Raw genomic sequence first — 18,225 nt, 5'->3', positions numbered from 1 at the left:
CCGCTACCAATCAGCAGAGCGGTGTTTAAATTTGCCGCCCATCTCGCTGATTGGTCGCGGCCGGCCACTGCGACCAATCAGCGTCGTATTAGAATCATAGAATCATAGAATGGTAGAGTTGGAAGGGACCTCCTGGGTCATCTGGTCCAACCCCCTGCTCAAAGCAGGATTCACTAGATCATCTCAGACAGATGTCTGTCCAGCCTCTGTTTGAAGACGTCCATTGAAGGGGAACTCACCACCTCTCGTGGCAGCCTGTTCCACTCATTAATCACCCTAACTGTCAAAAAGTTTTTTCTAATATCTAATCTGTGTCTCCTCCCATTTAGTTTCATCCCATTGCTTCTAGTCTTTCCTTGTGCAAATGAGAATAAAGATGATCCTTCTACAATGTGACAGCCCTTGACATATTTGTAGACAGCTATTAAGTCTCCTCTAAGTCTTCTTTTTTGCAAGCTAAACATTCCCAAATCCTGCAACCGTTCCTCATAGGACATGGTTTGCAGACCAGTCACCATTCTGGTCGCTCTTCTCTGAACTTGCTCCTGTTTGTCTATGTCTTTTTTAAAATGTGGTGCCCAAAACTGTACACAGTATTCCAGATGAGGTCTGACCAAAGAGGAGTAAAGACCGATAATGACTTCACGTGATCTAGACTGTATGCTTCTGTTAATACATCCCAGAATTGTATTTGCCTTTTTTGCTGCTGCATCACACTGTTGACTCATGTTCAGTCTATGATCTATTAGTATACCTAAGTCTTTTTCACATGTACTGTTGCTTAGCTCTATTCCTCCCATTCTGTATATGCTTTTTTCATTTTTATTGCCCAGATGTAGTACTTTGCATTTTTCCCTGTTAAAAACCATTCTGTTGGTTGCTGCCCACTGCTCCAGTTTATTTAGGTCTTTTTGAATCCTCTCTCTCTCTTCTCTAGTATTAGCTATCCCTCCTAGCTTTGTGTCATCAGCAAATTTAATCAGTTTACCCTCAATTCCTTCATCTAAATCATTGATAAAGATGTTGAACAATACAGGTCCCAGGACGGAGCCCTGTGGTACCCCACTTGAGACATTCATCCAGCTGGATGTGAAGCCATTTACAACCACCCTTTGAGTCCGATCACTAAGCCAGTTATGAATCCACCTAACAGTTGCCTGGTCCATTGCATACTTGGTCATTTTTTCAATAAGGATGGTGTGAGATACTTTGTCAAATGCTTTGCTGAAGTCAAGATATACTATATCTACAGCATTTCCCTGATCCACCCAGTCAGTGATTCTGTCATAGAAGGAAATTAAGTTAGTCTGACATGACTTGTTAGTTACAAACCCATGCTGACTCTGGTTAATCACTTCATTCTTATCCATGTACTTACATACATGTTGTTTAATAATTTGTTCAAAGATCTTTCCTGGTATAGAAGTCAGACTCACCGGCCTATAGTTCCCTGGGTCCACCTTCTTCCCCTTTTTGAAGATAGGAACAACATTTGCTCTTCTCCAGTCTTCTGGGACTTCTCCTGTTCTCCAAGAATTTTCAAAGATTATGGAGAGTGGTTCTAAAATTTCTTCTACGATCTCCTTCAGTACTCTGGGGTGTAATTCATCTGGACCTGGAGACTTGAACTCATTTATGTTAGCTAAATATTCCCTCACAATCTTTCTGTTTACAGATAACTTGGATTCCTCTATTCCTTTAAAAGGACAGTGAAGATCAGTTGATGTTACATTTTCTTTCTGAGAGAAAACAGATGCAAAATAGGAATTAAAAAGTTCGACCTTCTCAACATCCTCTCTTACCATTTCTCCATTTTCTTCCTGTAAAAATCCTATAGCATCTTTGACTTTTCTTTTACTTTTGACATACCCCCAAAATCCTTTTTTATTGCTTTTGACATCTCTTGCAAGCCTTAATTCATTGTCAGCTTTAGCTAACCTGATACGTGCCCTACAGGATCTGCAGACTGCATTATAATCTTCTTTAGATATGCCTCCCTTTTTCCATTTAATAAACATTTCTTTCTTTCTTTTTAGCATGTGTTTAAGTTCTGTGTTCATCCATCCTGGTTTCCTTAAATGCTTCCCATTCTTCCTACTTTTCGGGATTGTTAACGATTGTGCTTTGAGAATCTCATTTTTAAAAATTTCCCATCCTTCCTGGACATTTTTGTCCTTAAGGACATCCAGCCATTGGATCCCTCCTATTCTCTTTCTGAGTCTCTTAAAATCTGCCTTTCTAAAATCTAACCTTGAAGTTTGAGTCTTCACATGTCTTCCTCCTCTAGTTATCCAAAATTCTATAATAGCATGATCGCTGCCTCCTAGGGTCCCAGCCACCTTTACCTCCTCAACCATTTCCTCCCTGTTAATAAGGATTAGATCCAAAGTAGCAGATCCCCTTGTTTTCTCCCCTATCTTTTGGAAGATAAAGTTGTCAGCAAGAGAGGATAAGAATTTGCTTGACCTGTTAGTTTTACTTGAGAGAGATTCCCAACAAATGTCTGGATAGTTGAAATCTCCCATGACCACTACGTCATATTTTTTGGAGAACTTGGTCATTTGATACATAAAGAGTTCATCCATATCTTCAGCTTGCCCAGGTGGCCTGTAGTAAATGCCTACAATGGTGTCCTTTCCGTTGTTCTCTCCTTGTATTCTTACCCAAACAGTTTCCACAGAACTCCCAGTCTCTGAAGCTTCAATCTCTGTGCAGATATACGCTTTTCTAACATACAATGCGACACCTCCTCCTCGTTTATCAAGTCTGTTTCTTGCAAATAAGTTGTATCCTTTTAGCCTTTTATTCCAATCATGTGTATCGTCCCACCAAGTTTCAGTGATTCCAATGACATCATATTCCTTTTCCTGCATTAGTAGTTCCAATTCTCCTTGTTTGTTGCCCATGCTTTGTGCATTTGTATAAAAACATTTTAGTTTGTGATTGGTTTCTCTTCCTCCCATATTTTTATTATTTAGATTTTTTTGTCTTTGTTCTTCCTTTCCACTTCCAGTAGCAGAGATCTCAATAGTATTTGTCAGCTGTATGGCTTTTTCGGGCCTTTTGCTTCCCTTCCCACATTGTTCTAGTTTAAAGCTCTTCTGATGAGTGTAGCAAGGCGACTTCCAAATACATGTTTTCCAGTCTTCGTAAGGTGCACCCCATCTCTAGCAAGTAGTCCATCGTATAGGTAATTCATTCCGTGATCCAGAAATCCAAATCCTTGTTGACGGCACCATCGACGTAGCCAGTTGTTCACCTGTAGAATCTTATTCCACCTCATTGTTCCATGGCCATCCACTGGGAGGATTGTTGAGAAGACCACCTGCGCTCCCAATTCTTTCACTTTCTTGCCTAAGTCTTCAAAGTCACTGCAGATGGATTCCAGGTCCTTTCTTGCGGTGTCATTTGTCCCCACATGTATTAGCAGGAATGGGTAGTGATCTGTAGGTCTGAAGAGTCTTGATATCCTGTCAGACACATCTTTAATTTTTGCTCCTGGAAGACAGCACATTTCTCTTGAGGTTATGTCTGGTCTGCAGATAGCGGCCTCTGTTCCTCTTAACAGGGAATCCCCCATGACCACCACTCTCCGTTTTTTCTTCACAACATTCTTCTTTCTCCATCCAGGAGGATTCTGAGGGCTTACAAGGTTATTCATTGCTGGCAAAGTCTTATTTTGCTGTATTTCTTCATGGTTCTCCTGCGTGAGAGCCTGGTACTGGTTCCAGAGCAGTATGGGTGCTGACTGCCTCTCGATCCTCCTGCTTCTGTGGGTCACATGCTTCCATTCCTCTGTTTCGTCAGGTGCAGTTCGAATTTCTTCTCTTTCTGAATCATGAAGAGATAATTCTGCTCTGTCTAAGAACTCTTCACCTTCCTTAATGATTTTCAAGGTCGTTAACCTCTCTTCTAGATTTCGCAACTTTTCCTCCAACAAGGACACAAGCTTGCATTTCTGGCATGTGAAGTTTGGCTTTTCCACTGGCAAGTCTGTGAACATGTAGCAGGATATGCAGCTCACCAAATGGCTCCTGGACTCTTCCATGTTCTTATTGTTAATGTTCTGAAAACAGTGAAAAAAGCCTAAAAAAAAAGCTTCAAAATCACTTACCCCAAAATGCAGTGGGAATATGCAAATTATCTCCTCAGGACTCCTCCCCTGGTTTACCGATGTCCTCTTTTCAGCTCCAACAGCCAAAATCCAGTGTTCTTTGAGCTCGCGGAGACTCTTCACTTACTCCAAAATGCAGTGGGAATTTGCAAATTATCTCCTCAGGACTCCTCCCCTGGTTTACCGATGTCCTCTTTTCAGCTCCAACAGCCAAAATCCAGTGTTCTTTGAGCTCGCGGAGACTCTTCACTTACCCCAAAATGCAGTGGGAATATGCAAATTATCTCCTCAGGACTCCTCCCCTGGTTTACCGATGTCCTCTTTTCAGCTCCAACAGCCAAAATCCAGTGTTCTTTGAGCTCGCGGAGACTCTTCACTTACCCCAAAATGCAGTGGGAATATGCAAATTATCTCCTCAGGACTCCTCCCCTGGTATTAGTGTGGGCCCGAGAGCGGCGCTGCTTGTGCGGCTCCGTATTAGCGAAGACCGGGGAGCGACGCTGCCTGTGCGGCTCCTTCTGCTGCGAGAAGCCGGGAGATGAGTGGCTGCTCGCAGCAGAAGCATCCCGACTGGCGGCGCCGCTCCCCGGTCCTCTGTTCACACTTGCTGTCGAGAGATCAGCGGGCCAAGCCGCTGATCTTCCGACATTAGCCGCATGGAGGTCAGCGGCGCCGGTCGGGGTAGTTGTGCTGCTAGCACCGCTCATCTCTCCGCTGCATCGCTGCTGACCTCCGTCCGCCAGATGAGCCGCTAACGGCCGCCATCTTTTTTCAGAAATCCCGCGGCGTTGATTGGCCGCTGCTGGACCAATGAGCGACGCGGGATTTCCAGGACAGACAGAAAGACAGTCAGACAGACAGTCAGACAGACAGACAGACAGACAGACAGACAGACAGATGGGATAAGACAATTATATAGTAGATTTGTGGTCTATTGATTAGATTTTCTATTTATTAATTGTCTGTTCCCAACATGAATTCTTCTACATATAACCCGGATATGTACCCCTGTTTTTAGATGTTTTTAATATTTTTATCATCATGTATATTGTCCGCTATCCATTTTTTGTCACCTGTAATTAATAAATAAATAATTTTTCACTTTATTTGATGTCTGGGACTTCATGGTCAGTTTCTTCCCCCTCCTTTTCTTGTCTGTTTTTTCCGACTGTCCCCTTGGTTTACGTGGTCCGTAATCCTGTTGGGTGAAATATTACCAATATGTAATATTAATGTATGTAAACCCCTTTATTTATATAACCTCCAGGAATTTACTCTTTTGGACATCCTTGTATTGTCTTATCATTAATGTCCCCAACAGCAAACAAAGTCTCCCTTCTTTACTTGTCAAATTATTTTTTGGACCTCCTATTCGCCTTTTTAAGATTATGGCATACCCCGGTCCAAACCCTTTCCAAATTTTCCAAGAAACTCTCCTCCTCAGGCAACGCCGCCCTAATTTTAGAAAATTGGCCGAAAGATGGATGCCTCCCTGTACACCAAAAAAAAGGAGAACACCCAGCCTAGGAAGACGTATGGTTATTAAGAGCAAACTCAGCTAGTGGTAGATATTCAGACCACATCTCCTGATTATCTGCTACAAAACATCTTAAAAACTGCTCAACGTCTTGGTTCTTCCTTTCGGTCTGTCCATTGGACTCCGGATGAAACCCAGACGAGAATGACAAATGAACCTTTGAACTGTCACAGAAAGTACGCCAAAAGCGAGCCACAAACTGAGGTCCTCTATCGGAAACAATGTCCGTGAGAACACCATGGAGCCTGACAATCACTTTCACAAATGCCTTTGCTAGAGTCTTGGCGCAGGGTAGTCTATTGAATGGGACCAGATGGCACATCTTACTAAACCGATCCACAACATCCCAGATAACAGAAAATCCCTCAGAGAACTGCAGATCAGTAATAAAATCCATAGCAAGATGCGTCCATGGCGAACTAGGGACCTCCAAAGGGCACAGCAGCCCTGCAGCCCTTCTACCTAGCACACACAGTACACTGATGCACCCACTTGACGATTTCTCTTTGCCACCCAGGCCACCAGAAACTTCGACCAATCGACCTTCTAGTTTCCGAAATCCCTGGATGACCCGCCAACCGAGACTCATGACATTCAGAAAACAAAACTCTCCTCAAGGCTCTAGGCACCAATAATTTACCATACGAAGTGTTTGTTGTTGCAGCATTCTGGGCCCCCAGGATGCTATTATCCAACTCGGAACCCAATGCTGCTACCACCACCCCCCCCTGCAAAATACATTCCTCCTTCTCTGTATTAACTGCTGGAGTGAAACTACGAGACAGCGCATCCACGTTAACATTCTTTGTCCCAAGAATATATGTTAGGGAGAAATGGAACTGGGCAAAAAACAGTGCCCACCTAGCTTGACGGGCATTCAAACGTTTAGCAGCATCCAGATATATCAGATTTTTATGATCAGTAAAATCCTGTAGCGGATGTCTAGCCCCCTCAAAAATTGTCGCCCATGTTCGAACACGAGTTTAATTGCCAGCAGTTCTCGGTTCCCTACATCATAGTTGAGCCCCGTCTCTGAGAATTTTTAAGAAAAGAAAGCACAGGGATGCACCCCATCCTTACCCCCACCCCTACTGATGAGGCATCAACCTCTACCAGAAATGGCTTGATCTCATCTGGCTGGATCAAAACAGGGGCAGAGCTAAACCTCTCTTTGAGATGCTCAAAAGCCTTAACTGTCCCATTGGACCATTGGACCGTATTAGCACCCTTTTTGTTGTGATCAGTTATAGGTTTAGCGATAACAGAAAAATTCTTTATGAACTTTCTGTAATAATTAGCAAACTCTAAAAATCTCTGAATGGACTTTAAACATTCAGGCCTAGGCCACTCCATTACTGCCTGAACTTTCACTGGGTCCATCTCAAACCCATCACCGGAGACAAAGTACCCCAAAAAACTAATTTTCTGAACCGCAAACTCGCACTTCTCTAGCTTAGCAAAGAGAGTGTTTTCACTCAAAATCAGTAGAACTTCGCGGACTCTCTGCCAATGCGACACCAGATCGGGTGAATAGATCAAAATATCTTCCAAATAAACAATAACGCTCCTACCGATCAACGGCCTCAGAATGTCATTAATGAAACTTTGAAAAACCGCAGGCTCATTTGTAAGGCCAAAAGGCATCACCAGACATTCAAAATGACCCTCCGGGGTCTTAAAAGCTGTCTTCCATTCATTGCCCTCCTTCACCGGCAACAAATTATATGCCCCTCGAAGGTCAATCTTAGAAAACCTCTTCGCTCCGGTTAGTTGATTAAACAAATCCGGAATCAGCGGCAACGGGTAAGGATTGCGCACAGTGATCTTATTTATCTTATTTATCTCCCGAAAATCCAAACACGGCCTAAGACCCCTATCCTTCATTTTAACAAAAAAGAATCCTACAGCCACAGGGGACTTAGAGGGTCTTATATGACCTGCCGCTAAACTACTCTGTAGGTACTCCTTCAAAGCCTCCCTCTCGGAAATCGGCAGATTAAATAAACGACTCTTAGGGAGTGTAGTACCTGGGACAAACTCAATAGCGCAATCGTACTCTCTATGGGGGGGTAGAGCTTGCGACTCAACATCCTAAAATACCATCCAGAAATCCTGAATGGCTTCGGGTAGCTCCCTCTTCAAAACTGCAGCAATGTGAACATTACAGAATTTACCATAACACCCCTGACCCCAGGACCTAATAGCACTAGACGACCAGTCCAACAATGGATTGTGCACCCTTAACCAGGGTAAACACAGGACCACTGGAGCCAGCAAATTAGCAAGTACAAATAAGTCTATATGCTCTTTATGTTCCATATTCATAATTAGTGGAAACCGGGAGACCTTCCAAGAAATGCGCCCATGCTCCAGGGGAGTGTTATCAATTGCCACAACAGGGAAAGGAGATGACAAAGGTTCAGAAACAAACTTATACTTGGCTAGAAATTGTTGATCAATCAAATAAAGAGCAGGACCACAATCAACCATTACCTGAAGATCAATGGAATGACCATGGTAGGCGATATTACCAGATAAAAACACTCCTGCGGAACGTAAAAATGCTATATGGACAGGAGAGTTGCTCCTGCTGACCCTTCCTTATACGAGCCTCGCATTGCTTAATAAAATGGTCAGCCTTACCACAATACAAACATAGCCTCCCAGAGAACCTCCTCTCCGTCTCCTGGAACAGGAGGACATCGCCCCAACTTGTATCGGCGTGACTTTCTTGAGATACGGGGTCCAACATTAAAAGAGCCTTCTCTTCACTCTGCCAGGCTCTCAATCTTCTATCCACAAGGATAGGTAGCTGCATAGCTGTTTCCAAAGTGGCAGGTGCAGGATATGCAATGAGCAAATTTTTAACCCTTTCATTCAAACCGGCCAGAAACTGACTCTTGAGTGCTGGGTCATTCCATCTGACCTCTGTGGACCATCGTCTGAACAGGGTGCAATACCTCTCAGCCTCACCAGAACCCTGTTTAAGCCGTCTGAGCTCTGCCTCAGCTGATATGACCTGATCAGGATCATCATATAACAACCCCAAAGCAGTAAAAAATGCTTCTACTGATGTCAAACAAGAATAATAAGAATGTAAAGAAAATGCCCAGATTTGGGGTTCGCCTTGCAATAAAGACATAATAATCCCCACACGCTGTAATTCACTCCCTGAGGACCCAGATATAAGCCGAAAATATAGTAAACATACATTTTTCAACATAAAAAATTCCTGCCGTTTATCAGAAAAAAACTCAGGTAATCCTACCTTCGACTCATCAGGGCGTGCTCCAGGGCAATTACTCACGTGCTGTTGCAGACTGGCTACTCCCAAAGTTAAACCTTGCAGGTTCTGAGCAAGCTCCTGGACGCTGTTCACACTGAAGGAATCGGGATGAGGATCTTTTTTTTTATATATTCTTTTTGGGCCGGACAAACTGATACAAAACTGCAACTCCACACTAGGGAAGAAGGGGGAAAAGCTGTCCCTGCACTAGGTCTAGACTGAAGCCCTACGGTGGAGTTGGCAACCTATTCCTAGCGAATAGACCCACCAACGTTTCCTAGACTAAACTCAAAAGAAGACTTAAAGGAGGTGGGGAAGGAGACCCTGAAAGAACTAAGAACTGGGAAAAAACAAACAGGTGACCTCCTAACAAGAAACTAGAGGAAACTGCAGAAGCAAAAAAGGGAATAAAGGAAACTTCAGCAGGAAGAACTAGAGGATCCGAGAACTGCACAAAACTAAACACAGAAAGTACTACTACCAAACCTCCTAGCCAGAACTCTAGCGAATAAACACTGTTGTCCGGCAAGGACTAGGAGGCAGGTGCTGGGTAATAAAGGGTGATACAATCACCTGACGTTAGTCAAAACCAACACCAGGTGAAAAAGACCAACAACCAGAAAACCACAACAAAATGGCGGATGGTCCCAAAGAAGCAGATTCTAACAAGGTCTTTATTCCACCTACATTACTATGTTACTATGTGTAATCTAAACAATCCAACAAGTGGTTTCCTTAGCAATTAAAGATGTTGAAATCTGTGACTTAAAATTTGCATTTATAAGTAATACCCACAAATAAGAAAATACATGTAAATTGACCACCGAGTTGTCAAACATAATAATATTTATACTATTAATGAGAATGAAAAAGGATGATGGTAACAGAAAAGATGCAGAAAGTAAAGACAAAAAAGGAGCAAAAGGAGGATAAGAAAAAAAAACAAGAAATGGAACTAAGGACGAATGAAGAAAATGATGATAAAACTAAAGAAGAAAGTTGGAGAAGAAGATGATAAATGAGGAAGAAAAAACGAGGAAGGAAGAAAAGTAGAATGAAGATGATAATGATAACGATGGAGAAGAAAAAGGTGAAGGAAGAGTAATGAAGAGGATGATTTTTAAAGTGATGATAAAGGAGATGGAAAAGAAGCCGAGAAGGAGAAAATGATGTCGATACTATAAAAATGATGAAGATAATAATTAAGTAGATGAATAGATAAAGAAAATAAAAACAGAAGAAATATGAAATCAATGAAAACAAGAAAAATAAAATTGATGATAAGGAAGATGAATGAGAAGAAGGAAATGGAAGATGAATGATGCATAGAAGTAGGAGATGAAGAAGGTAGATAAACGTAAAAAAGAGGACTACTGGCTACTTTCTAGGACTGGCCAAAGCACCTCCCCTCACTTTTTCTTTTTGGTCTTTGTTGTTCATATTCACCCTAAAACTGACAAAAAATGTTCGGTTGTTTGTTAACCTGGATTTGTTCAATAAATATCTACAGGTTCATTTTAATGTACCGCGTATTATTTTTGTTTCAAAAAATAAAAAGACAAACGAATGAGATAAAAGAAGTAGAATCATGATGATTATGATGAAGTAGGAGTAAGAAGAATACAGAAGTATAGACAATAGTAACTACGACTTTCTGCAGCCATAATGCAACTTCTAAGAGTTGGCGTAGGTGTTTAAAGTCTTCTTCAATTCATAATATTTGCTCATAAATGACCTTTGTTGATGTTTTAAGTGAATCTTCAATTATCAGAATAATCTCTAGTATTCTTCTCCCCTAACAGGTCACCATTGTGGATTTTACGATTCATAGATTGCACAAATTATAGTTTTATAGTTCTATTATAGTTCTATAAATACCATGTTGATTAAAGACAATTTTGAAGATTGGAGAAGTCGCCCATTCTCCAAAATCCTCAGCTCGTGTAACAAGTGCTTCCTTTACAATCTTATATCCAGCAAGTATCATCATTTTCTTGGATGAAAAATGCACAGTAAATATTTTGCCATACTTCTCAGAAAGCTGTAAAATATCATAATTTTTTTTAGGTATATGAACATTTATTTGAATAGTACAGACAGATTTATATTTTCAAACCATAATGTCACTTAAAAAAGGCCTATAAAGATAAGCTTCCAACAAGACACATTTATTGCTGAGTGCATGAAGCTGGGGAAGTATTGAAAACAGTTAAAGGAAATAAGAAGTTGTGTATTACACAGGTAAAACGGTGCAAGGCATTCCATAAGAATTCCCTGGAAGCCCTGAGTAGTTTGACTGTGATTGCAAGTGATCTGATGTTTGCGTAAAAAAGAATATTCCTATTTCTCCATCCATTAGGCTTGTGCTCTCAAAGAGTGTAAATTCTACACTGTCCGACCTCATACTAAATAAGCTGTAAGTTTAACCTTCTTTGTCTATAATTGCACCATCCTGTGAGCCATGTTTAGGGTCAAAGACACCCACAACTGATGACCCACTTGCATATTTATTCATTGATAAAGTCCAAACACACTTCAGTGAGGAGATTTCAAAACTGTATCTGATGAAACTCAGTTCAGCAGCTTGTGATGAATCAGCACATTTATTGAGTTTTGAGTTTAGACCAATTTCTTTGGAGTTCAGCTGTGGTCACAGCTATAAACAGGGATCCTGATTATCAACTATTTAAAGAGTATCATCATTATTAAGTATGTTTTATATATTTTTCAGGCACTTTACATGCCTGCAGATCAGTGGGAGTCTGTGTCCTGAGATCAAAGGCGGATTATAATGAGGGCAATCCTGGGGGCCCATGGCCAGATTGCCCTCATTGTAATGTTTTGTGTGCCGCCACTGGCGGAGGCAGGGACGGGTTTGGCAGGGGGGCCACACTGTACTTTTTAGACTCCGGCCGGCCACATCACAGGGAGGCAAATACGCCCCCTGCACTTCACGCTATGTGCTGCGTCTCCAGAGCTGATGTCACATAGCGTGCCTGCATCTGCTTCATCCTGCCGGAGAGGAGCTGGTGGATCAGTCCTCAGTGAATGGCGGTAAATGAGGTTGGGGCAGGATGTTTAGAGTGAGGAGGGAGCTGCAGGATGCTGCTCACCTGATTAGATCACATAGGATCCCATAGTTTCAGTTTGGCGGCCACTCTGCTGGGGCTCAGTGTGAGTTATTGCAGGAGTCTGACCTTTGCTGCAGATCAGGTTGCACTGTTAGTGCCAGGTCATCGGCTCCAGCGTCACCAGATCTGCAGGAAAATTCAGAGTCCTGCAATAAATGACACTGAGCCATAGCAGAGACCACAGACATCGCATAGAGGATCCTGCTCTGATTGTTCAAGCCTGAACTTATAGGACATCACGTACTATACTGCTCTGTATGATCTGTATGTGATCAGTACAGTGTATATTCCTGTACATAATATATCACATCCAGTATGTGACATGCAGAAATAGTGCTGTTGCTTTAAAAGCATTCAGCAACTATTACAAGTAACACAAGCACATGAGACAGGAAGTGTTGTGCTCCAGAAGCATCCAGCAATTAGAGGGGTTAACACAGCCACAGGAGAAGGGGGGTGTTTTAGCAGAGCCCCAGGGGGATTGTGGGGAAGTTGTTTAATGTCTGGCTGGAGCCGAAGAGAATGGTGGCTTATGATCTCTATCTCACAGAAGGCAAGAGAACAGAATTCAGGTCAGGAGGGAAGTTAAACAAAGGTCAGTTAGACTCCCTGAGCTAACAGTGTGGAGTATTATCAGCCAGGAAGATAAGGAGTGGAAGGAAGCCTGTTATAGAGATTATCTCCATCATCACACCCTTCCCCCCCTCCATCTCCATGCAGGGTAAAGAATGATGTGTATTATTGAGTCCTTGTGAAGGAAAAGCCTGTGGTTGTGTATGCATTAAAACTGTGCTGTACTGTGCTACCGGATAATAGACTGTGTACTGCTGTGCTGCAGAAGAGACTGTACTGTTATTACTGGAGCCTGTTGCTCAAAGAGATATTTGCATTGCACTGGCCGTGCCTCATTAAATGTTACTGTTCTACCTATTATGAAGACTCTTGTCAGATGTGTCTGGTCAGCAACTGAATCTATCGTGTGCCTGAGAGAAGCTGCAGCCTACGGTCGCCCTGAGTAATGGTTCCCCCAGGATTCCAACAAATTCATGTAACCGGTCTTGCCCCTATCTGAACTTAGGTGGCGTGTGTATAACATTGGTGGCCTGTACTGGGAATCCTGAATGGGAATTAGCGTGTAAAGGGAGAATATGAAAAGTGTCTGGAAAAACACAGCAGCACAGCACCTCAACTCAACTCTGCTACACCAGTTAAAGGGGACCAGCCCTAATGAAAAACTCACTAGCAGCAATAGATGTGGAAATACAAATGGACAGAATTAGTGAGCTGCTTCTTCAGTTAACCTGTGAAGAATTGAGAACAGTAGCAGAACATGTAAAGATGTCAGTAGAACAGATTTCCAAAGCACACCAACCAGATGAGATCGTTGAGGGAGGTGGTGAAAGAGATCAGCCCAGGACTGAACCTCCATAGTATGCTAGAAATGAAAAGTCAATTGACCTTGCAACAGCTGAAGATGATTTTAAAAGGGCACTATAAAGAAGAGAGTACTTCAGAATTGTTCCACCGACTCATTAACCTCTCACAGAAAAATAATGAATCACCCCAAAGTTTCTTGTTCAGAGCAATTGAACTGAAGGATAAACTGTTGTTTGCATCCAGAGAAGTAGAAGCGGAAGAGAAGTTTGTTGCTGGACTAGTCCAGAAGAAGGTTTTGAGATCTTTGGGAATGGGATTAATCAGCAAAGATATCAAGTTGCAGCTGAAACAGTACCTAGAAGATCCTGGCATTTTGGACGAAGTCCTAATTCAAAAAAATGAATGAGGCTGCTAGTTTGGAGTCAGAGAGCGAACAGAAGTTAAAGAAAGGCTCTGCTCCTAAAATCACCAAAATGAGTCAGTTGAAGTTGGAGACCCCCGGTGGCCAGTCCAAAGATCATCATAGAGACTCTCCAGTGCAACCTCCGAGAGAAAACCTTAAATCACCAACAATAAAAAAGGACCGTCAGCGCTGACTGGGAGGAAGTAATAAGAGAACTGCGAACCGAGTTGATTGAGGTGAAAAAGTTGATTTGTTCCAGACCAGAATCGGTATCCCGCAAACCCAGGAGTGGGTTCCAAAACTGAAGATACCCGGCTTGTGAAGCGTGCAGTTAATCAAATCAAAGTACAGTGTGTGTCCACTGTCTAAGATGTGGTGACTAAGGGCATTATGCCAAGGAATGCCAATGGTCATGTTCGTTTGGGTTAAAAGGCAGGAGGTTACCAGTGTGGGGTGACTGGTAACCACAACACGGAGGAGGTCCCAGAAGCAAATCCAAATCTCCCCAAACCCCAGAACGGCTCATGAGGTAAAACAGCTGCATCAGTACTATCCCCAAGTGTGTTCTCATCTACAACAGCTGCAAGGGAGACAGGGGCATCAGTTACTTAATGCCCAGTAAGGAGGTCAAACGATGTACTCCTGGGAGGAGGATTCCTCGGTCAGTAAAGATAGCCTCATCAGCCTAATTGGTGAAAGGTGTTTTATGCAGTGCCAGCTAGATGGACTCCTAGTAAGAGCACTGTGGGACACAGGAACCCAAGCGAGCCTTTTAAATGAAGAATGGAGAAGGTGCTACCTGCCACACACTTGCCTTCGGTCACTAAAAGAACTCTTGGGACCAGTGGAGCTCCGCGGCAAAGCCATCAACCAGACTGAAATCCTTTTCATAGGCTGGGTGGAAGTGACTTTCCAACTCAGGGCCACAAAGAACAGCAGCACTATCGATCTTTTGGTACCTTTACTCGTGACCAGTGATCAGAATGTGGCAGAGGATCCTATCCTGAGTTATAATGTAATCAGTGAGGTCATCAAAAACACAAGGCAAGGGCGCTGGTTGTGGATGCAATCGCCACATCGCTCGCCATACCCAATGCCATGGTGGAAAACGTGATTCATAGAGTAAAGAAAGCACAGAATACAATGGACCTAAAAGAAATCAAGGTAGGCTTGCGCCCAATCATCATCCCTGCAAACCAAATGGTGGGGGTGTGCTGTGGAATTTGGGTAGAAATGGAAAGAAAAGTCCAGAAAAGATTGTTCGTGCCAAAAGACTCCTCAGAACTTACGGAAAGCCAAGTTCAAGGTGAGACTGTGCTTACGATTCCTACTGGTGGGTTTGCTTGAGTAACAGTACCAGTGATGAATATTATGAAACACGAAATTAGACTGGATCCAAAGACTGTGTTAGGTCACATCGAAACCGTTAAAATGGTATATCCAGCCAGTGTGAGACCAGCCTAGGGGTCTACAGTGATTTCAGTTTCCCCACCAAGGAACTGGAGTTGACCTGGGGAGGAAATTGCGCAACCCACCTCAGGGTCCTGGGATCCCCCAATATCCCTGGAACACTTGTGTGATGAAGATCTAGCGGGAGCAAAACAGATGCTGAGAGAAGAGTGTCATGCGTTCTCCAAAGTTGACTCTGATATAGGCTGTATCCTGTTATTACATTTGAAAATCAATTTGAAAGACACTACCCCACTAACCAGAAGTAACATGTCTGTGCCAAAACCATTACTGTTAGAACCCTCCTGTTAGTTTTTTCTATCTTGTGTTTTGCGGTCACGTGACCATCTGCCTAAATATTCCAGCTCCGTGTGTCGCTCACTGTTCAGCCGCAAATATATATATTTAAAAAAGTCTGGTATATACACCAGTAAATTATAACTGTGGTTTTGATCATCCACTGTAAAAAATCTCTATTATCCTGCTTTTGGCATTTTTTGCCGTTAAAAAAAAAAAAAACTGTAATAGTGTCTCCCTGATTGTTCAGACACAAATATATCTGTTAAAAATAGTCTGGTGTAGGCCAGAGAAACAGAAGTGCGGTTTTGCAGTTCCACTGTTCAAACCTCTGTATTATCCACTTTTGGGCCATTTGTATCTAAAAAAAAACTGTTTGAGTGTGTCGCTCACTGTTCAGCCGCAAATATATATATTTTAAAAAGTCTGGTATACACCAGTAAATTATAACTGTGGTTTTGCTGTTCCACGGTAAAAAATCTCTATTATCCTGCTTTTGGCATTTTTTGCCGTAAAAAAACCCTGTAATAGTGTCTCCCTGATTGTTCAGACACAAATATATCTGTTGAAAATAGTCTGGTGTAGGCCAGAGAAATAGAACTGTGGTTTTGCAGTACCACGGGTCAAATCTCTGTATTATCCTGCTTTTGGCAATTTTTGCCATAAAGAAAAACAGTAATAGTGTCTCCTTATTGTTCAGACACCAATATATCTGTTTAAAAGAGTCTGGTGTACACCAGTAAATTAAAACTGTGGTTTTGCCGTCCCACAGTAAAAAATCTCTATTATCCAGCTTTTGGTATTTTTTCCGTAAAGAAAAACAGTAATAGTTTCTCCCTGATTTTTCAGATTGTTTAAAAGAGTCGGGTGTAGTCCAGAGAAATAGAACTGTGGTTTTCCTCTTCCACGGTTCTAATCTACTTTCTATTTCCCTTTTTCCATTGATAGTGCGAGTGTAAGCTATTTTACTTCCTTTGAAATGGGCAAGGCGCGTGGCAAGGGACGTGGAAGTGAACGTTCTGGTGATGGTGCGTACAGAGGACGGGGCCGTGGCCAAGGTGAAAATGTGCCACAACTAACAGCCACATCTTCTCGCTCCCACTTCTTGACCGAATTACTAGGGAAGCACAGAACAACACCAGTATTGCGATCTGATCAGTGTGAACAGGTTATTAATTGGATAGCAGATAATACTTCCAGTTACCTGGGCACCACCACCTCCGGTCTGTCTTCCACACGGTCAAATCTTTGTAGCCGTGAGTCTCGACCGCATACTCCTCCTCACCCTGATGCTCCTTCCTCCCACCATGCCGAGTGTCGTCAGACAGCAACTGATCCCACACTTGGACACTCTGAAGAGCTGTTCACTGGTCCATTTCCAGATTTGTGAAGAGGAGATCCCATGTAGCGATGCTCAAATATTTGAACAGCCACGGCCACAGGAAGTCGACACTGGCAATTTGTCACAAGAGGTGGACGATGACAAGAAACAGTTGCCAGGAAGTGAAGAGAAGGATCGTGGTGCGCAAGTGGAAGAGGAGGAGGTGGTGGATGATCTAGTAACTGACCCAATGTGGCAGGAGGACATGCAGAGCGAGGCCAGCAGCACACAGGGGGAAGGAGGCAGAGTACCCCAACAGGCAGGAAGAAGCAGTGTGGTGGCCGCACACAGAAGGCAGGCAACAGTTCCCCATAACACCAACACGAGGGACGTTGCCAGTACAACCGGTAGATCTTCCAGAGTCTGGAATTTTTTAAAAGACTCTGCTGATAACCCCAAAAAGGCCATTTGTACCACCTGCCATGCCAGCATCAGCAGGGGTGACAAAACTACAAGCCTGACCACCACCAGCTTGATCAGGCACATGGCAGCAAAGCACCCGACTTTGTGGGGCGAACCCCAGGGTCCATGACCAGTGTCAGCGGGTGTCACCGCTGCTTCTTCCGCTGTTGTGCGTGCAATAGAACCCCCTGTTGTGTGTGCAAGGAAATCCCCTGTCCATACCGCATGCAAAGATGCCCCCTCCTCTCAGTCTTCACTTGTTATGGCAGTTTCTCAAGAAACAGCATCAACGTCCATGTCCACGTCCAACCGCAGCGTTCAATTGTCCATATCCCAGACCTTTGAATGAAAGCGGAAATTCGCAGCTAACGCCCCACAGGCCACAGTCCTAAATTCTCACATTTCACAACTGCTTGTGTTGGAAATGCTGCCTTTTAGGCTGGTGGAGACGGAATTCTTCCGCAACCTTATGGCGGTGGCCGTCCCTCGGTACTCGGTCCCCAGCCGAAACTATTTTGCCCGGTGTGCCATCCCGGCACTACACAAGCACGTGTCCCAAAACATCTGCCGTGCCCTCAACAACGCAGTTACTGGGACAGTCCACCTGACAATAGACAGGTGGACAAGTGATTGTGGCCAGGGACGGTACATCTCCCTGACGGCACACTGGGTAAACATAGTGGAAGCCGGGACCCGGTTGGACCTTGGGACGGAACACATCCTCCCCACACCGAGGATTGCGGGCCCTATGTCAGTCAGAGTTGCCCCCACAGTGTACAGCTCCTGCGCATCATCCTCCTCCTCCTCCTCATGTTCAGCCTTCATCTCAGATATCACCACATCAGTTA

General features: G+C 43.4%; 1 protein-coding gene across 2 annotated transcripts in view; it reads right to left on the bottom strand.

The window, feature by feature from the left end:
* The window catches only part of LOC141162205 (cytochrome P450 2K1-like), a 241,574-nt gene that overhangs the window by 116,551 nt on the left and 106,798 nt on the right, over positions 1 to 18,225 (bottom strand). The window contains exon 2 of one of the 2 annotated variants that reach the window (XM_073648057.1): positions 5,217 to 5,312. The exons of the other annotated variant lie outside the window; for it this stretch is intronic. Coding sequence (XP_073504158.1) covers positions 5,217 to 5,312 — 96 coding nt within the window. The remainder of the gene's footprint in view (positions 1 to 5,216; positions 5,313 to 18,225) is intronic. 2 annotated transcript variants of the gene reach the window in all.

This window comes from Phyllobates terribilis, unplaced genomic scaffold (assembly GCF_046119375.1).
Source record: "Phyllobates terribilis strain yellow unplaced genomic scaffold, ASM4611937v1 Scaffold_9__5_contigs__length_417890890, whole genome shotgun sequence".
In the NCBI taxonomy this organism is placed as follows: Eukaryota; Metazoa; Chordata; class Amphibia; order Anura; family Dendrobatidae; genus Phyllobates; species Phyllobates terribilis.
The sequence above is the reverse complement of the archived record's forward strand: the minus strand, read 5'-3'. Positions and strand labels throughout refer to the sequence as shown.